This window comes from Rousettus aegyptiacus, unplaced genomic scaffold (assembly GCF_014176215.1).
Source record: "Rousettus aegyptiacus isolate mRouAeg1 unplaced genomic scaffold, mRouAeg1.p scaffold_m13_p_1, whole genome shotgun sequence".
Taxonomy (NCBI): domain Eukaryota; kingdom Metazoa; phylum Chordata; class Mammalia; order Chiroptera; family Pteropodidae; genus Rousettus; species Rousettus aegyptiacus.
The window spans coordinates 173,499,512-173,521,282 of NW_023416284.1; the positions used below are offsets into that span (position 1 = coordinate 173,499,512).

The 21,771-nt window shown below is 33.1% G+C and overlaps 1 protein-coding gene across 8 annotated transcripts in view; it reads left to right on the top strand.

The window, feature by feature from the left end:
• The window catches only part of TAB2 (TGF-beta activated kinase 1 (MAP3K7) binding protein 2), a 73,085-nt gene that overhangs the window by 21,163 nt on the left and 30,151 nt on the right, over positions 1 to 21,771 (top strand). For 2 of the 8 annotated variants that reach the window (XM_016160142.2, XM_016160145.2), the window contains exons 2-3: positions 3,191 to 3,340; positions 18,021 to 18,211. In XM_016160142.2, the coding sequence (XP_016015628.1) occupies positions 18,110 to 18,211 (102 nt within the window). In that variant the 5' untranslated portion in view covers positions 3,191 to 3,340; positions 18,021 to 18,109. Of the gene's footprint in view, positions 1 to 3,190; positions 3,341 to 8,300; positions 9,127 to 9,171; positions 12,310 to 18,020; positions 18,212 to 21,771 lie in introns of those variants that run through there. The other 6 variants (XM_036222540.1, XM_036222545.1, XM_016160141.2 and 3 more) reach the window with 5 other exon arrangements.

Below are 21,771 nucleotides of genomic sequence, written 5' to 3' on the forward strand. Positions count from 1 at the left end.
CCATAATATAAGAGCTCAGTAGATAAATTCGGCAAGGCATGAATGGTAAGAGACAGATGGCCTCGGATAGCATATCCGTTCCTTAATTTCTATTGCAGTTTTTTTGTAAGCATGTTCGTGTTTCTTATTGGATTAGGAATAGGTTAGAGTGCAGGAACCTGCAGCTCATTCTCTCTTCAGTACCTTGAATAAAATAGCAATTTTATTAAGTGGCATTGTGACTAAATACTTGCTAAACAAGACAACTGGTAAGGAAAAATTTTGTGGTGTGAGTGTGTATATGGATGTATCTTTAAGATTGTTAAGACAATACATTCGTAGGTTGAAGGGAGAGGTTACGAAGAAAGGGATATAATCCAGAGCCACAAATGAAAATGCTAGTTTCACTAGTAAGAGATTATTCTCCTCGAGAAGCACCAGACCCAAGAGGTTTTACCATTGAATTCTTAAAAGCATGAAGCACCAGATAACAATTTCAGAACATAGTAAATAATAATAATAATAATAAGCTTCCCAGTTTTTACAGTTACCATGACATAAAATGTGAGCATAAAAGACAACTACACACCAATCTCATAAAAGCGAGTACAAAAAAATGCTTAATAAAACTATCAAATAAAACCTAGCATTACATTAACAGAATAATGCTGTAACCAAATAGGATTCACTTTAGGAATTTAATGATAAATCAAATTAATTCACATTAGTATGTGAGAGGGCAATATCAATACCTTGAGGAATACCAAAAGGGGAAATCAGCACATTCGGGATAAGAATCCTCAGTGAAACAAGAATAAAAAAATATATCTAAGATTTTATATAGCTCAGAGGAGAAGTCAACATTTTTTATGGTAAAATGCTAGAATTCTTATTTTACTATTTAGTGAAATATGAAATTCCTTTTAAAAAGCCATGAATCAAAAAAAGGTCTGGCCAACATTACTATTACATAACATTGTCTTGGACATGATAGCCAATGCAATTAGACCAAAAAAAAAAAGTAATTATTCAAAAGGAAGACGGCAAATTCATTATTTGTAAATGACATTGTGTATTTTTTTCTTTCTTCATCCTCCCCCCCCCCCCGCTTTTTCTTTTCTTTTCTTGTTTTGTTGTTGTTGTTGTTGTTGTTGTTTTAGTTGGTCTTTAAACCGAACGCCTAGCCATATAGGTTAATGAATGGGAATCCTCATTCTTAAATTTTTTTTTTCTTTTTGCCTTCTCGGGAATATAAAAGTTAATCTTACCACCTCTACAGAAACTGCAATCCATTTTTCAATGAGACATTTTTCATGTTAACTTTAAAAACCATTTCGAAATAAAGTGCAGCAGTGAATACATTTAGAATGACTTTAAGGAAATTTTTTTTTTAATTCCTTGTGGCTTGTGATGCTTGCCCTATTACTTGCTAATGCCAGGGAAGTTGTAATCTGATCTTTGAACCATATATGGTAAACAATAATTTTGTGTGGAACCCACTGTTCTATCAATAAGAGGAAAACTCATTGCACAAACGTAAGGTTTTTCTTTGCCCTTAAAGCATTTCCTGACTTAAAGACCCAAGTTATGTCATGTACTGATTCTTTTGTTTTTTTAAATAACACTGTGTTTCAGATCTAAAACCTTTTAAAAAGAAGTGTGTTGACAAAAGTATCTTCTACTTTCTTAGAGGGAGAAGAATTACATGTCTTCTTGTTTGCCACTAATTCTCTTTATATCCGAAATGTATTTCGTTATATTTTTATTCATCAGCTCTCAGAATTAAGCTCTCTCACACATTTGCTTTGTAGTTGTTCTGAAATCAGTGATGATAAATTGGTTGTATCTCTTAGGATGTGATGCAGATGAGTTATTTAAAACTAAAGCTTGTTAACATAGCTGTTTAAGCATTTATGAAAATGAAAACTTAAGTATACCCATATCTTTAGAAAAAAATATTTTATTCTTTAGTAAGGCAGAAAATGTATTGACTACCTATACCACGTTACACATACTTTAGCTAATTATCATGACAATCCAGTGACCGGGGGCGGGGGGGGGGGGGGGGGTGTTGTCCCATTAAATAGAAGGGAAACTTCAGAGAGTTTTAGTCCAAGGCCATAGTGAAACTAGACTTGAACCTAGATTTCTCTCTCCCAGATTTTTTTCACCTACAACATGTTATCCCAAAAGATGGAAAATTTACATTTTTCTTAAAAACTACTTTCATTCTATTTTGCTTTGTTGTGTTACTAGCTACTAAAATTTCATGGAGTTAAGTTCTTTGATTCCTTGTCTTCACTATTTTTTTTTTTTTTTTTTTTGTCCTGTTGCAGTCCTTACAATCTGCCATCTTTTGGCAGCAGCAGAGAATTCAGTTTATTTTGACTGCTGCGGGATTCATTTCTTGGAGAAACTCCTTAGGGTGCCAGCTCACCAAGCATAAGGGCATTGTTTCCAGGCCCTAGTAATCTAATTAGTACAACAGTCTACGACTTTCAGTATCCTACCATTTCTGTAACCTTTGTAGTTACAAGTTTGTTTGTTTGCTTGTTTACTGTGGACCTAACTTTTTTTTTTATAATCATTGAATCTATTTTGATATTAGAAAAAAATTTTCCAATGTGGTTAAGAACTACATCTTATAAGCTGTTCTTTGCCTCCGTCTTTAAGAATTACCAGGTATTTTTTTAAATTGGAACTTAAATTTCGATTCTTTGCTTGGATTTATCTAAGGCATTTCTTAAGAAACCTCTGAGGATTGATTTTAGGAAATTAGAGGAGCAACTAGAAGAGAATTGGAAATAAGATGGCAAAAGAGAAAAAGAAAAATGACCTGAAGATCAGGACTTCACAATTCATTTTTACCATTGAAAATGGGTTTATTATTTTTTTCTTTTTGTTATACTCTGTGGTCTCATATGAGACAGTCTGTTGCTAAAAGCCACTAGAGATTTCATAAAGACTACTATTTCAGTTTCTAGTATTGGGAGTCCAGAATAAAATTGGGTAGATAAAAATAATGACGTAACTAATGTAAATAGCATCTTCTGGTAACTAGTATTTTAAGAGATCCTTTTTCCACTTAAAAATATTTTATGTGAGAGACATTGGGGACTGCCTCACTGCTGTTAGATCTCATAATGTTATCTGGTCACGTTTCTTGTTCTGCCTACCTCTAGTTTACTCTAGTTTCTCTTCTGCTTTCAAGGCTCCAGACCCAGTTCCTGGACCTGCCCTGGGAAAGAAGTATCCAGTAGAGATGAGCTCACTGCAGTTACTTAATTAAAAATTTGTAAGCTGCAAAAAATGGCAGTGGGCCAACCAAGAACAGCTACAATTTGAATTTTTCTATTTCCAGGTATGCTAAAGTCCATGGCACCAGTCAAGCTTAGCCTATGTAACTGCCTTAGGATGAAATCTATAATAACCAAAACTTTACTTTCAAAATCTTGCTTTAAAGTATAGTAGCATCCCTAACATCTAGGTAACTTGCGGCTAGTATTGACTTTAACATACCTCTTGCCTGAGTATTTCTAATTTAACTCGTTTGCTAGTAGTAGCAAACTAATTCAAAAACAATTTAAGAAAAGTAAATTCGAAATGCTATTAAGTTAAACCCTGTAAATTTACAAAAAGCACTCTGGTCTTCATTGAAAAGTAAACATTAACAATAGTAAAATTATCTTCCTTTAAGAGGTTCTCATATTGTGTATGTAGTATAGGGAATTAAATAAATGACACTTGTTTTCTATCCTGAGTTCCTCAACTATTCTACACTATGAATGCTTTCACTTAAAAAGTTAATATATTTTTCAGTAATTGGAAGTAATAGGTAAGATTTCTGGATAGAACCAAATAACATTTTATGTAGTACTTCTACCTGAAGAATTTAATGACATTTTAAATGTAAGTATAACTAATATTTGCTATATTTTACTTTATTGCTCAAAAGAAGCCAGGCAAGAAAAGTCATAAGTAGTTGGAATCATAACAACAAAATTAAAATAAAATATAACAACAAAATTAAAAACAGGTTTCTTGCTGCCTTAGATTTTAATCAAGAGAAAACAACTTATGAATGGTTAAAGGGTTTGAGGTCAGTTAGCTTTTAAGGACTTTTATTGCTTTTACTAATTTGTATGGATTTAGAAACAGAATCCATAAAAAGTGACTTTATTTACTAAATGGGTAGATAATAATACACATCTTTTGATTTTAAAGTTTGATTCAGGTAGGCTAGAGATCACCCAATATTGAACAGAGGAATTTTATATTCCAGTTGTTTTAAGAGGTGATTCTAATAATATAGCTCGTGCTTTACATTCCTCCCTCTAACGTTACTGCATAATGAATTTAATGTCAGCCAATTTAGTCATCAGTAGGTCATTGATTATGTGCCACAATATTTGTTAGGTATTGAAAGAATTTTAACTTACTGAATATTGAGTTAGGACTAGAAAGGAAGCTACTACTAAAGTTATAGGAGCATTACCACCATTAGGTGAATTAAAAGGGAAATTAAAGAGAATTGCATCTGAATGTCAAGTCTTATTAGTTATCACTGGGGCTATTAGTGATGGTAAAATCTTTACTATTGAATGCAAGTTGTGTTTAAAACACTGCTCTAGGCACAGTAGGAATGTTGAAATGAATAAACCTTACTTTTAGTGAGCTTTTAAAGTATCATACTAGAGGTGCAAACAAGGTACTTGAGAGTGCTAGAAAGAATCAGTTTTATGAGAAAGGTAATGTTTCTACTGAGCCTTGAAGGATAGATAGAATTCTTTAGAGAGAGTGACAAGAGTATTTCTAAGTTATGGAAATAAAAGTATGTAATAATGTAGAAATTAAGAGCAGACTAGTGTGCTTAGAGAATAGTGGAATACAGAAAGTATGACAAGAGATGGAGCTCTGTCATGCTTTCAAATGTCGTGCAAACGAGTTTGACTTAATTCAGTAGCTAATGAGGCTCTGTTGAAGATTTGTTAGCTAGGTGCACTTTAAATCAGTGAGTTTTTTGAAAAACTGACTTCAATAGATTGAGGGTTGCTTGATAAAGTTGTAGATTGGACAGTAGCAATACCTAATAAAGGACAACATTTATTATTATGTGTCAGGCCTTATGTGTGAAGAGTTTTACCTGCAATTTCTCATTTAAGACTTACCACAAGAAAGTTATAAGAAGTAACTGAAATAATACATATTAAGTATTTAGCACAGGACCTGGCCCATAGTAAGTGCTAAATCATAGTGTTTATACTGTTAGCTCAGAGAAAAGTGTTCTTGTTCACCTTTATGTGTGATAACTTTCTATATGATAAATTTCTATAAGAATGTTGTGTTTATTGGGGGACTCTTAAGCTTAAAATGATAACAATAAACTGCTTTTCTACTACTACTTACCTCTTTCTTTTAAACATTAAACCATCTCATTGGTGGATGAGTACTACTTGGTTTGAGGGCTGTGTATTAGTTCATATTGAGTTAGCCTTTGGGTGAAAAAAAAAGGGGGGGACTGGCTTTTAAAAAAAAAACTGGGTTATAAATTAGGAGACTACACATAGAGATGATTAGTCATCCGCCTAAATATATAAGCCCATAGGTAATATTTAAATTAAAACTGTAGTTCTCATCTGTCAAGCATCCTGAAAATTGATCATTGTTGCAGCTGTTAACTATATCAGTAACAGTTTCAACATAGATAACATAGCTTTTGAGTTATTTGAAAGTTCATATAGTTGGCTAAGTACAGGTACTTTCAAATAACTCATTCCATTCTAGTGTCACTCTTTTACCCACATATCAGCATAAGATAATATTATGTGGTAATATGTAGGAAATAATTTTATAGGGGAAATATTCTGTTCTAGTTGTCTAATTGTTTGTGATTAATTATATAAGTAATACATGAATATATATATTCTTGTAAAAAAACGAAAACATAATAGAGATGACTAAATCTCCCTTTACTCAGCCTGTCCGCCCCCTCCCCCCCCCCGGTCAAAAGAATTAATGATATTCTTTCAGAACCTTTCCTATGCATTTCATATAAAAATATCTCTTTATATCTCTTTTTTGGTATCTTGTTAAAAAAAAAAAGGGTATCATTTATGTAGATTTGCATCTTTTTTTCATTCATTAATATCTTACAGGCCTCTCATATAATTATTGAGATATCTTACTTAAACAAACAAACAAACAAACAAACAGCTGTTCGGTATTCCATAGTATTGCTGTACATTAATTTACTTATTTATCAATAGACATCCAGGTCGTTTTTAGTAATACACACTGAAGTGACTATCTTTGTGTGCTCCTTTTTAAATATCTGTTTGTATCCAGATTAGATGCTTTAACTTATATAGACAGAGCGGTAGAACTCTAGTACTTTATTATTAGAAACGAATTTTATTTAACCCGTCTCACAACTGATTGCAGTAGCAGTGGGTGGTGACACCACAGTTGTGAACTACTGGCTTAGAATACTGATCTGCTACTGACTTGGTTGAAATCGGATATGTCTTAATATGTCTCTTCATGATTGTCTTAAGTTTAAAACAATGGTATAACAGTTGTCTTCTCTGCTTCATATATGATGAGGATAAAATGAGATAACTGATATGTGGTATAAGAAGTCCAGTATAAATCTGAATTCTACTATATTATAATCTCAAAAGGAGGGAGTATATTTTATTCATCTTTGCATATTTAGGGTACCTCGCCTAGCATATAGTAGGCAATGTTTATGGAATGGATTCCAGAAATGGTGAACCAGAGAATGGATCACATCTATGAGAAAGTTCCAGACCAGAAGAATTTTCTCATATGTATCTTTTACATTATCTGAAATCTATATTTTTCACTGAAAATTTGCAACCTTTTCAACCCCATATGTCACTTCCCTGCTGCATGCACCACGGCCATAATTCTTTAACTTTATCGTGTTTTTTCACGGCTTTTCCCCCAACACACACAGTTGTAAGTGATATCTTGCAAGACTTATTATTTCTCATGGCTAAGCTCAGCCACCATATGCTTTGTGAAGTTTCTCATGCCTATCTTCAATTCCTAAATTTTAGGCACTTACTCGGCTTGAATCTCCATTGCAGCTTATACACCTCTAAGTGGCACAGAGTGAATGTTACTGTGAATGCATGCCCGTGTCTGGGACTTGGTGGAATGTCACAGAAACAGGCAGGGTGCGGAGCTTCAGAGATGGATTATCTGAGTTGAGAAAGTGAGAGGCATATTGTTTTTGCTGACTTCTGAGATGCAACACATGTGGTGCAGAAGGCAGTTACGATCTTCTATGATGTGACCGTGCTTCTACTAATTCAGCCTCATCTGTCATCACACTTTCTCCTGTTAGTCTCTTTCCACTTCAGTATTTGCCATCTACTTTTAGTTTCCCAAACTTGTCATGCGGTTTTATTCCTTTAAGCACTTATATCTGAACTATTCTTTCCCTTTCACCTGTCCACCTGGTGAACACATTTTTATCCCCTAAAACCTAGTTTAGCCATCACCTTCTTTAATGAATCCTTTTCTTAAATCTTACCCTTACCTCAGAACTCACTGATCCCTCTTTGTTTCCTTTGTGTACGGCACACTATATCTGTAACAACTCAGTTATTCATTTATTTATTGACGTGTTTGTCTTCCACTAAAATGTAAATTTTTTAAACATAGGCAACTGTGTTTTTTAATTTTAATATTTTCAGCACTCATTATAGAGTAAGTAGTAGGTAGTCAACAAGTTTATTGAGTAAGCAGTATATATAATACATATGAAAATATATAAAAATACTATACTAGAAAATATTTCGTAAATGTTGATCACCTTCATATAGTTCAAATTTATATTTTACTAGGAAAGTCTTTCTAGATTTATGGATAAGTATTATAAGATAAGATATCCGAGGTTTTTAACAGTATCTGTAATTGCTTAGAGCAATGTGAAATAGATTTATATTTAATAAATCTGCTCAGATAGGATTTTTTGTACAGTTCTGAGATAGTTCTTGACCATCTAACAAAAAAATTTATTCACCATAACTGTAATAAGATGGATAGCCAACTATACAACAGTTTCATAGTGTTAAATTTGAAAGAATGGCACATACTTAACAAAATTATTGTATGTATTGTATTGTAGAGATTTTATTTCAGTTTAATATTGTTTTGCCAGTTTTAACTTGGCTTGTTTTGAATTCTCTAATTTTTTTACGATTCCGAATACTATAATAGTAATGAAATATTTTGTTTAAATGTTTTCTTTTGCACATAGATTTTTATGTATTTTCTTTGTTAGCAAGCTCAGCAGTCTCGTGATTCACCACAGTTGTCAAATTGCCAATTAAGTATATGTGTATAATTTAAAAATTGCTGATTTAACTTTTTGTTAGTTATTCAAGGTTTTAAGAGATTAATAGTAACTATATATTTACAATGTCTGTCTAACTCATGAACTTAATTGTCACACTCCCAGTGCCAGAACACACACCTAGCAGTTGGCCAGCAGTCCACCCTGGGAAAAAGTCAACTGAGGGCCACGACATTAGAAGGGAGATGAACAAAGTTAAATGAGATGACTAGGAAAAACATAGGGCCAAGAGGGGATTAAAACATCAAGTCGGTGAAACTTCTCATAACTTTTTCTGAATGTTCATATTAACATTTTAATCAAATTACTATAATTTTTACATGTTATTGATCTTGGTTTGTTACAAATATTTATGGTTGACATAAGATGAAAATTGGTTCTTCCAAGTACTTTAATTATCTTTTTTCCCCTTTTACCAGTAATTAGGAACTTACTGTCATATCACACTTATATCATGTTTTTTTGAAGGTGATATTTATGCGCAGGATAGATTATCCAAAAATTATAGTAAAAAAAGGTGCACTGAATAACTTTGTTTTAATATTAAAGCACTAATGTACCGAAAAATAATAATATGAATTGAAAAATATACAGAAAGGTAGTTAGTTATATTATGTTTTGATGAATTATAACCATTCTGCCTTAGATTTATTGCGCTTTTCTTGATCCTTAGAAAATGGTAGCACTCGCCACAAAACCACAGTACATAAATTGCCAAGTGTGGCTGACTTGCACATTCCTTTTAGAAGAACTTATTACTGGTAAGCCTTTTAACCATAAGAAATGATCAACATTCATGGACTTGAAGCAGTGTATTAAATGAGCAAATTGGGAAGTTTTCTTTTTATAGAAATAAGTGTGTATCATTGTTACTTCAGCTAGTAATGTTTATTATTCTTCTTTAGAAAGTAAACCATAGCCTTATAACATTAAGAAATCTGTTTTTTTGATAACATAATCATTTATTCCCTTCAAGCTTTTAAATAACTAAATCAAAACATAATAATTAAAGTAAGTAGCATTTTGATGACTGATTTGGTATGTTTCTTATTTTATTTTTGCAAATAACTGGTTAACTACATAGAATGATTCAGTAGGATAGCTGTTTTATGCTAATGTTTATGCTAAAGGTGGATTATAATTATCTTGTTTCTAATCTCAGTGGTGATAGTATTTGAATTCTAGATTTTTAATTACATAGTTATATTTCTTGCACTTTAACTCTTAGGAAAATAACTTGATGTTATAGACTTTGGGGGGAAAGTTTGCTTTGCCTTTGTAAAGTTGTAACATCATACCCCAAGAAATAGAATTCTCATAATTTATTGTTAAAAATAATTTTGAAATTTGGTTAATGACATTTGTAAATTCTTTTAAAGTTAATCAAATGAAGTGCATCAACTTACCTAACTGCCATTTAATGAGATACTTGCGTAATATATCAGTAACCTAAAAGATGTGTAAAATAGTGTACATAATTAGGCAAGTAATACGATTTTTTTTCTGATTTAATCCTATAAAATGTTTATTGAGGCCAAAGGTCTTAAAACTTGCTTTAACTCTGATTTTAAAAATTATACCATCATTCAGGAATGGAATAATATTTTTATTCCCCATATTAATGCTTCTTGCTATGATAAAGATATTCTTTAAGAATAACTCACTGCACAGTCTGATAATGTCAGACAATCCATAGAAGAGACAAATTATAATTAGTAGTAAGAAATTGTTAACATCATATTGACAACCAAACAAATAAGTTGAAACATCCTGACTTCCATTAGGCATCCTGGGGAAGTCAGTGTTAACAGTTTTTGAGGTCAGGGGCGCTTTGCAGTACAGAGAGTTCTGTTATAATTCGACATAAGTGTTTCTAAAAATCACCATGTTTTGTAAACCATGCATAAAGGGTTATGGAAAATGTGGAATTTGTGGTACAACACTCAAAAACTTCATCAGTGAACATTAAAAAAAGATAGGAACCTTTAAAAAAAACCATGGTAATATAGTTTTATAAATGTTAAATGGTTAAGAGATATATAAATACTTATACAATATTTATATAAGTAAATATTGTTCTTTGCTTTGAAAAAGCCTGAAGTTTGCTTATGGAAGTAAGCATAGATGTGGCAGCTTGTTACGGTGAAGTGGTCTTCTGAAATCAGAAGGAAAGTTGTAACAAGATGTGGATGGGTGTGACTGCATGCAAAGGCAGTGAGCTGAGGTGTTTTTGTTTGAGGTGTGCTAATATTTATGTTTTGTTTATTTATATGTAGCTTGTTTGTGCTAAGTATGGCTTTCTGCTTTCACCTCGGGTTTCTTGCAGACAAAATCACTTAATGCTCAAATTGTCCCCTAATATAACAATTGCATTGGAACAACTCTGCAGTTTCAAAACAAAGTATTATAGCAGCTCTGTATGTTAGGCTTAGGAAAACACTTTAGTTTGAAGGGATAGATACCACTTTTTATAGTAGTCTTTAAAATCTAGGTACATTCTGATCCATACTGAGAGATTTATTGCAACAGATATTTACTAATATCTATTACTTTCCATACACTTTGAGTAGTTAGGATACAGCAGTGAACAAGGTAGTTTCTCCACTATGGAACTGGTATTATTTGTATGAATTTATTTGTTGTTGCCAAGGGTTGGTTTTAAGAGGTAAAATTGGACAAATGTGTGAAAGAAGTCTAACGGACTTTTTTGGGACAACAAAGTTTTTCTTTAACCTTTTAAATTACATATTTTTACAAGATAATTTCCTAGGGTACTGTCCAACTCAAGATTCCAATATTCACAGAAAATGTTATCATCTCTAGAGGTTATTATGGAAACTAGAATTAAATTTTAGAATGATTTGTATGTTAAAATGGAAAGACCTCCTTACCTTCTTCATTAGGTAAAAGAGAATCCTAATGCTGTTGAGAAGAGACTTTTAGTTTTATATATTTTATCCTGTTTCTCTTTAATAGGCCACATGAATGATATTGTTCTTTTAGAATAATTAAATATGTCCCAGTAAAACTCAATCTTGTAAGAATGGGGCAAAGATAAAATTTGTATATCGTTTTACATAATACCAAAACTTTAGTGTTAGTATATCTCAAGGCTTTCTATAATAAAGGCCACTAAACACTTGCAGCCTTCATTGGCCTTTCTTGTCTACTATAACTACTCCCCACCCAGACCAGACCTCCTTTTTCATAATTCCCTTCTTTCCTCCTGCCCCTTTTCTTCTTCTAGCCAGACAGGTGACTAACTCAGTGTATCCAGAATCTGCCTAATATTTGGTTGCCTTGCTCCAGACTTTTAACTTATTTAAGTACCCATGATTCAAGACCACCTTTCTCAGCCCAGACAGCCTTTTAAGTACCTATAGCACAGTTTATACCACTTATCTGGCACTTATATACATCCTACTATTGTTTGGTTTTTTCAGGCAGCTTTGTTCGAGTTCCCCAGTTACAGAGTTATTTGTCCATATACTTGGAAGAGGAAGGCCTCAGTGGTTCAGTCAACTCCTTCAATATTCTGCAACCAGAGTAGCATGCAGCCCTGTTTGCTAAGGTTTTGTTCCTTTGTATTTTGTGAAAACTCATGATATTTAGAATAAATAATTACTACTTCCAGCGTTTGTGGTTTTTTTGCTACAGGCCAGGCAGGTGCAGTAATATAGTTAACTTTCACTGTGCTATCACTAATCCTTAAAATTCTTTGAGTTGTTTTCTCTTTTATAAAGAAGAAATAATAGTATTCCTGGCTAACATTTACATAAGCTGTTTTATTTTTTGTGTGCTTACTGTGTGCTCTTTTTTTCTTATCTTACATGTATTTCTCATTTAATTCTCAATCATATGAGATAGCTACTCTATCATCATTTTATAGATGAGGAAACTGAGGCACAGAGAAGTTAAATGATTTGCCCAAGAAGACAATGCAAGTAAGTGGCAGATTAAGTTTTATAAATTAATGAACACAAATTATAGAATCCTAGAATTTATACTTAAGCAGCCATCATTATGTTTCAAATACTGTATACTTTATGTACATTACCTCATTTAATTGTCTCATCTTATTAAGTGAAACAATGGCCACTAATTTAGAATTGAGGTTGAAATATTTAGCAACGTTAGGTCATCTCTGTTTTTATCTCTTAACATGTTCTTTTGCCAGAAAATTTTAGAAGCAAATGGCTTACATAGAATACTGTTTCATAAAATTATACTGTTAGGAAATTCTGCTCTTTAGGAAAGTTTTAAGGCTTTCTCAGTGACATTTAATTTATTCATTTCTTTTTTTATATCAGATTTTAATAGGAAAGGCCAATACTTTGACTGTCAAGTTTAAATTATACAGATCTAGTTTATACAAGGTACATTACCAGTTGCTCCTTTTATTTTAAAAGTTGATTCTCTGGGAATTTAGCTTTGCTCCATCGTTTACTTTGGGTGTTACCTCCTGGTGGGAAGTAGTCAATTTCTGTCTTTGACATACTTCTCCATATCTCTGTAGTCATTTTTGTTTTTGTTTTTTAATATCTTATTAAGGCAGCTTGTTTGCTAGAAAGTAACACATGTCATCTAAATCTATAACTTCAGTAATAGAATAGTGTTGTCCTCTCCCCAGCTCCCATTTTTCCTCATTTTTCCTGGAGTTAGAATTGCAAGAGCTTTGATGTTTTATTGGACTTGAAGGAAAACCAGTTTTCGGTCACACATGGTTAGTAGTCTACAGGGTTTTTTTAAGAACATACATACTTTTCCCAAAATGCTAGTATGAGAAGGGACCTTGGAGATGCACTCCATCTTTCATAATAGACTAAGTGGCTAGGCTAATAGTATTTATAGAAAAAAAGTAATATAAACATTGAATTTGGATTTAAGCAAAAATTGTGAAATAAGTAATTGGGTAGATGGGCATAGGAGTGGGGAAGCATGGTGTAAATATGAGATAGGAACTGAGTTATAAAGCTACACATTCATTTTTCTACTGTAGGAAATCCACAGATAATGTATGAAATTGGAAGGGGGAAAAAAAGAACCTCGTAATCATCACGTGTAGGAATGTGGAGCAACAGCTCAGTGGTCACTGCTACGAAATAGGATAAGAGTGGTGATGCATGATGCAGGGAATTTGCGGCTTTCCCCAACGAACTTTGTAGTGCTGTCTGACTTATGACAAGCTGTTACCGTTTCCGGAGTAGACTACAGCAGTGGTTTTCTAACTGGTCTTATATGTTCTTTTGCCACACTATGGCCGTTCTCCGTATATACATAAGTTCTTGATCATGTCACCTTACCTGCCTCTTAGCTCTTAAATACTTCAGCAGCTTCCATTGCTCTGAAGGTAAAACCTCCAGATTTTTAATGGCCTTCAAGGCATTCCATGATTTGGGAACCACCTTTTTTTTGCTCTCTGTTCTGTACAATTTTTCCTAATGTACCATGCCACCTTCCACTCTCTGATTTTGAGTGATGAGAAAGAGATTTTTTAAAAAATTACTGATAGCAACAAAGAAAGACTGAGGTGGCAGGCAGCAGATCTGGCAGCAGCAGAGGGCAGAAGGTAAAAGAGTGAGCAAGTTAAAATAGTTATCCTCAGTTATGAACTTGTACCGATATGCCTTTACTTCAGGAATTTTTGTGGTCTGGAGAGCAAAAGCATTGACTCTAATGATTACTAAGCTGCCCTTAAATTCGTGGGTCATGGATAAATAGATGATAGTCCAATTTTAAATACTCTTATTCATTTGCCTCATAAATGCCCAAATTTTGGCCAGACCTATAAGTCCTGTTGCTTTTCTCTGTTGTTGTTTTTTCATCTGAAGGCTGTGGTCTCTTGTGGGTACAGTAAACGAATAGCTGTGTTGTACTCCTACAGTCCTAAAAAAATTCACCTTGATAAACGACGGTGAGTATGAAGACTTGCTGTCATAGCTTGAAGTCTGAGTGAGCCACTAACTGATACTTCGTGATGTCATAATTGAGAGGTCAAATAAATTGTGTACATACTCTTGAAGAAAAGAAAGAATAGGGTACATTTTATAAACCTTTCCAATATATTTACTCTTAGGTTCTGTGTGGTACTCTCTATACTTGGCTACTGTTTAGAATCCTTAAGAAAAGAATCATTTGAGCTGACAGCAGTTTAGGTGCCAGAACTTTGTACCTAATGCTAGAAACATTTCTATAAAGCATGATTTCTTTATTCTTTTCTCAGAAGAGCAATCATGTTTACATCTTTTCATAGAAAATGTTTCCTTCCATTTATTACTAGAAAAAACTTTCAGATTAAGATATAAGGTATTTCTTGCTTTTCCTTTTGAATTTAAGTAGATACCTGTTTGTTTGTTTGTTTCAGTCAGTATGTCTGGGAGCCCATCAAGATCTTGATTTATAAATTTATATCTTTTACTTACTGATTTGTGGAAATTTTTAGCCACTACTTCTTCAGATACTTTCCCATTCACTCTCCCCCATCCTTCTGGATCTCCAATTACAGGTATGTTAGAATTTTTTATGCTTTCCTTCAGGTCTCTGAGGTTGTGCACACCTCCTACCCAATTATTTTTTTCTCCATCCTTCAGGTTGTAAAATTTTTTACTGCTTTGTCTTCATGTTCACTGACTTTATTCTGTCATTTCCAGTCTGTGGTTTAATCCATCTAGAGAACTCTTTATTTCAGACATTATGTTTTTCACTGCTTGAATTTGCATTTGGTTCTGTTTTTTAAAAAAAAAAAAAAAAAAGTTTTCCCCCTAAGAGATCCAAGTGTATTTGCCCTTCCTCCTTGAGCATAGTTAAAATAGCTGCTTTTAAATCCTTATGGTCTAATTCATCTTGGGCTTGGTTTCCCTTAGTTGCCTTTCCTCTTGAGTATGGGTCAATTTTTACTATTTCTTATATATAATAATTTAGATTGTATCCTGGGTATTATGGATGACATGCTGTAGAAACTATAAATTCTATTTTGTTCCTCTGATGAGTATTGCTGTTTGGTTGGTTGATTTGCTTGCTTATTTGCCTGTTTGTTTTGGTAGGCAATTAATGTGGCTAAGCTCAAACTACAGATTTAAATCTCAGTTCTGTTTTATCTCTAGCCTGGCTGTTTGGAAACTCTCATATATGTGTAGTTTAGGGATCAGAGATATGTACAGGATACATAGAATTTGGTGTTTCTCGTCTTTCTGTAATCCCCTCACTAGGTTTTCAGCTGTTGTGGTTATCCCAAAGTCTGTTCTTTGGTTCACTAAGCAAGCAAGACTGCAGGTTTTCTGTCTAGGTTTTAGCTACCCAAACGAACTGGGGCCTGCTCTCTAGCTAAAAGCCATTTTAAAAAAACAGAAAGTCACCCCATGCTATTCATTCTTCTGAGTACTGACTCCCTTCTCCTCCCCACCCCTAGCACCACCATCACCCATTTCCTTCTGCCTTCAAGTAGTTATTTTTTAATACTTTCTCTATTATTCATAGTTATTCTTGGTGAAAGAATTGATCCAATAGGAGCTACTTGGATTCCAGGAAGTGGAATCCCTAAAATACAATTGTACATTTGAACAATTTCCTTGTTTGTGCACTTGATAATCTTTAGAAAAGCAAGCGAGTATGATGAGTTCTTCAAAGAACATTGGCGATATCTGTATATATTTTAATAATGGAGAAGTTGAAATTTATTTTCACGATTCATTCTTTTAAGTAATAAAGGTGGTCCAGAGTTAAACTGAGAATTTATTTATTTTCTTCTCCCTCAAATTGTGTATACATTTCCAAATCTGGATCATTGGATATGCATTTTGAAGCAAGGTAATATAAAGAAACTACAATAAAACCTTCATTTCATCTAACAAATGTTGCATCTTTGACCAAGGTCCTGGAGGTACAGCAGTGAACTTCAAAGTTCTTGATCCTGTGGAGCCAACATTTAAGGATAGATAGAATATAAATAAGTATATGTCAGATATTGATAAATGCTATGAATAAAAAGCAGGATTTGAGAATGTGATGGGGGAGGTAGACAAGTGTGGCATTATTTTAGGTAGAGAGATTGGTCAGGGAAGCTGTCTCTGAGAAAGGGCTATTTGATCAGAAATCTTAACGAAGTAAGGGGAGCCATGCAAGTGTCTGAGGGAAACATTTTCTAGGCACAGGGAGCAGCAAGTCCAAAAGCCCTAAGGAAGGAATAAAATCGACACTTTTGAGAAATAACCAGAATTGAAGGAGCTCAGTTTAGAACTGAGAGAACTAGGAGAGTGGTAGAAGATGACATCTGAGGGACTGTAGTTAGCCAGGAGCCTTGTGTTGTAGGATTTTGAACAGAAGGAATGATTATTCTGATTTAATTTCCACAAAGATCACTCCACTCAAATGGAGTTGGGGGTGCAGGTGGAGCAAAGAGCGAAGGCAGCGGGGAGACCTGTCAGGAGATTTTCGCTTTCAGCGTAGGTGATTTATGATGGTGGCTTGGACAAAAGCAGTAAGAGAGGTAGTGAAAGTGGTCGGATTCAGAATGTATTTTTGCAGAGACACCCAGCAAGACTTGATGATGGGTTAAGGAACGTCAGAGAAGGAGCAGCTGGTTGAATCATGGTATTGTTTGCTGAGATGAAGAAGACTGGGAAAGGTTCGGTTTGGCTGGGCGGAAATTAAGAGTTCGATTTTGGACATACAAAGAATTTTAGATATCCAGAAGGCTATGTCAGGCAGCTGGCTATATTAGTCTGGAACTCAGGGAAGAGAGCACCCTTGGAGTTGGAGATATAAATTTGCAAAGCCTCTGTTTAAGCAGTGTGTTTGGATGAAATTACCTTGAAGAGGAATGTAGATATAGTTGAAAATAAACCCTAGATATGAACTCCTTAGCCCACCAACATTTAGATGTCCAGAAAAGGAAGAAGACCTGACAAAGAAAACTGAGAAGGAGCTGCCAGTGGGTACCCGAATGAGCTTTTTTTCTGTTTAGGACTCAGGAGTTCTGTCATAACTGAATTTTTTCATAAATATTTTAATATCTAATGTCATGCTGAAAACTGTCTACACAATAGTGGACAAAAGAGACCTAATTCCTATATTCATGGAGTTTGCAGACATTTTTTTTAAGCTTAGGTTAATGAGATTAAAAGAGAAATACTACAGATAAATTTGTTATAAAGAGATTTACTTATTGCTAATTTTATCCTAGAATGAAATGTATTTTAATTAGTAAGCAAATGCTATTATTTTAAATAATTTAATATACCATATAGGTTTAATGTACTTATATACTATTTTTATTCCAAAAAAGCTTCCAAGATTGAACATGATTTACATTAGGAGTATAAGGGATAAAAATAAGGTAGATAGTTAAATTATTTTCCCCTTTTAAAAGAATGAAGGAAGACCACCTTGACAATAATTTATTTGAATGCCTTTTGGTACAGCCATTATAAAGCATGCAAATACCTAGGAAATAAACAATTTAAAGTTTGCCATGGGGAATTGTAACCTGAAAAGATAGTGTAACTATATGGAAAGCATTATACAACTAAATATTTTTATAGTTTATATTAAGTGTTAGGTACTAAAGCACATACCTTTTTGTATTGAAATTTTAAATCCACAATAATATTCATTCTATAATCAGTTCTCATTAAAATTGTTTTTCTTTCTTTCACAGAAAATGCTTGGACAGAAGAGATGAGTACTATTTCCACTAAGGCCTAGAATTGCCTACTGTACAAATAGTCCTGATCAGGCAATATACGAATGGCCCAAGGAAGCCACCAAATTGATTTTCAGGTTTTACATGACCTGCGACAAAAATTCCCTGAAGTACCTGAAGTTGTTGTATCCAGGTGCATGTTACAGGTCAGTGTTCAAAGATTTCTGAATTTATTGATACAACTCTGGTATTTTTTTAAACACTGGAGGAAAACTTTTATAATTTTGTTGGCATTAATGTGCAATGATGAAAAGAGATGAGCTTTGATGTCTAATAGTCATGTGGCCTTTAACAAGTTACTTAGGGTCTGTACCCCATTTGTAATATGGACAATACCTCCCTTGTAAAGTAGATGTGAGGATTATATGAGATCCCAATATAAAACATTGATACACGATTTATACTTATATGAGGTTACTTTACTTTTCCCCCTCCTATTGTGCTAGAATTCCAAGTCTTTGTATGAAAGTGAGAAAATCATTAACATCATTAACTAGGAGTCAGAACTCTTGGGTTCTAATCCTAAATCTGCATCTCAAGCATATTTGGTAGGTACTATGCCTTTTTGTGCTTGAGTTAATTTTGACCTGTAAAATGAAGGAAACTGACTATACAATGCCTAAGGTCCCAGTTCTAAAGATATACATTTTTTATAATTTTTAATTTAATCTGTAAATTTTCCAGTTAATATCACTAAACATCTAATTAATTTTTATTTCTTTTTAGTATGTACAATTTTAGAAATTTGTAATTCTAAACAGTTAGTAATAGTTGTGCCTTCTCATTTGATTAAACTAGAAATCTTTCTATCAAAAAATATTTTTCAGCTTGTTAAAATAGATGTATAAAAATAATTTGAGCTAAGACGTATTTATTCTTGACAAATTATTTTTTAAAGTTTTAAATTGTATGAAATTTTTAAAGACCCTATATACTTGATATCAAATGATTACATTTTGTTCACACCTTTGTCACCTTTTATCTGTCCATTTAATTGATGTGTACTTGTCCTTACTGAAACCTAGCTTTGGTCTCTCCCATCCATCCTTCTCATTTCTGCTAGATTACCTTTATAAATGCCAATTTTATCATATATTTACCTGCTTAAACCTCATTATTGTACCCTATACCTTCAGAATAAAGTTCATATATCTCGGCTAGGGAATACTAGATCTGTGATCTGGAATATTTTCTTCTGCAGCCTGATCTCTTCCCTAGTCCTTCCTCACCCTATGCTGTAGTCATCCTCAGCTGATTAGAATTCTCTGAACATGCCTAGCTCTTTAGAGAGTGTTTAAAAGCTTGAGTTTTGAGGATACAATACTGTATTGTATACTTGAAATTTGCTAAAAGAGTAGAACTTAAGTATCCTACTAAAAAAAAAGTTGACTCTAAGGTGGTGCATGTGTTAATTAACTTGATTACTTGTGGTAATTTCACAATGTATACATATATTAAATTCTCACACTGTACATCTAAAAAAATCACATACAATGTAAATATATAACTCTTAGTCATATCTCAATAAAGCTGGGAGGAAATAAAAATAAAAATTTAAAACAATAATAGCATATGTTTTGGCAATAAACAGACTTGAGTTCAAGTTTTTACAGTTACTAGCAGCAGTAACCTCTCTGGCCTTCATTTGAATTAACTATACAATGGTAATAAAAAAAAAAGAAAACTTCACAAAGAATCAAATATAATGCAGATAAAGCTTCTAATTGGATACCCAATGTATAATGCATGCTCAATAAGTGTTAGCAGCCAGTACTAATAACAGTAATAATAGTAGAAAACCAATAATAAATATTTGATGAATATTTATCAGTAATTCACATTTGTCAATATAGAATGTTAAAGAAAAAAATTAAAGGGATTGGAGTAATAAAAATGGAGTCAAGTTAAAGGAAATATGGAGAGAAGCCGAGGTTGTGGGAGATGGCGTCTTCCCTAGAACACAGGTATCTCTTCCTAACTGTTCCAATAGAATTTTATGATAAAATAAACACAAGAGTATTCAGTGATTCATAGAAAAATAGAAAAATACTATAAGTTCTTCAATAAAATTCACAAGACTTAATATTGAAGAAACTGTCAGAAACACTTTCTGATACCCAATAGAGATTTTCAGTTACCTTAACTGGGAGTAAAACATAGAGCCTTTTGTAGAATTATTTAAAATATTTTGAAAAAAATAACTCTGTGTGCACTCAGTATAATCTTCAAGAGGATGTATTAAGAAAACAAAACAGACCAGTATACATGGATGAGAGCAGGGGAAATAAATATACACGCATATGTATATTTGCCTGTGTTGACATAAAGAAATACTGGAAGGACCAAAAACAAAATTAATAAAAAGATGGTTACCAATAGTGGGCAAGAGGGAACAAGCCAGATGGGGATAGAGATAGGAGTGAGACTTCTCAATATACATCTTTTTGTAATATTTCGATCTGTGTAAATGAATTGCCTATTTTTAAAAATTAAATTAAAAGGTATGTTTTCAGTTTTATTAGAAAATAAATGATTTTGAATTTACTTTGGGCACCCAGTAGTATCAGCTTCACTATGTTAATCTGGTTTTACAAAAACAAACCTCCCTACAGCATGCTTCCCAACACCTAGAGATTACTAAAATGAAATCAGTTTTGCTTGAAAATTACCCATGAGGAAGACCACACTCTTTTCTGTTGTGCTAATAATTATTCTGGGCATTCAAGTAATGTATTTTTAACTGATAGAACAAGAAATGTGACAAGAAAGGAATGAGAGGGCTCACTTTGGGGATACAGCTCAGATGTAAGTCTTCCCAAATTTGGCAAAATATTTTTAAACTGTAAAAGTAAATTAAGGCACTTCTAAATGTAATATAAACATCTCTTACTTGGTGACAGCCTTTCTTTTGGAAGCAGCTCTCCCTTTCTCAGTTGGGTAGGTGTCTGTCCTTTCTCTGGAGAGATGCTCCTTATAATATACTGGTTTAAAACTTTTCTAGATTAAAAAAGAAAGAAACATAGTATACAAAATAAAAAATTATCAGTTAAAAGATTGTGCCCCACTGCCACTTTGTATCCTTGTTCTTAAACATCTTGCATCTTAGGAGAGCAGAAGAATAGATCTTCTGTTCTCTTGACCTTATTTACTGCTCAGATCTGTGTTTCTGGAACTATTCACATCGTTCCCTTGTGCTGTGGATTCTCTAAGACAGCTATGTTATCAGAAGGTGCAGTTCATATCTTTAAAATTTATTAATTTTTGGTAATTAAACCTTAGAATATTGCATAGTTGGTACTTTGATTTTTTTTAAAACTGAACTTTTCACCATTCTTTAATTCTTTTAATATGGTTGAATCCTTAAGTTTAAAATTGCTATTTCTTTTCAAAGTAATTCATTAAGTAGTGTTCAGTCAATATTTGTAAGACTTAATATTAAAGTGTCATGTCCTCAGATGACCTCTACCTGTAGTTCTTATCCATATTTCTACCAAAATACCTACTATTCTGTATTATATTTATGTATACATTAATCTCTTCCAATGGACCGTGAGATCCTTAAGAGCAGTGATTATATTCCTTTCTACTTGCCTAATGGGTGCTAAGTAGATACTAGTTGAAAGAGTGAATGAATCAGTTTGAGAAGGATGCTTTTAGTGTATACTTTGATACTGTCTGTAATCTCCGTGTCTGTACAAGAAGCTTA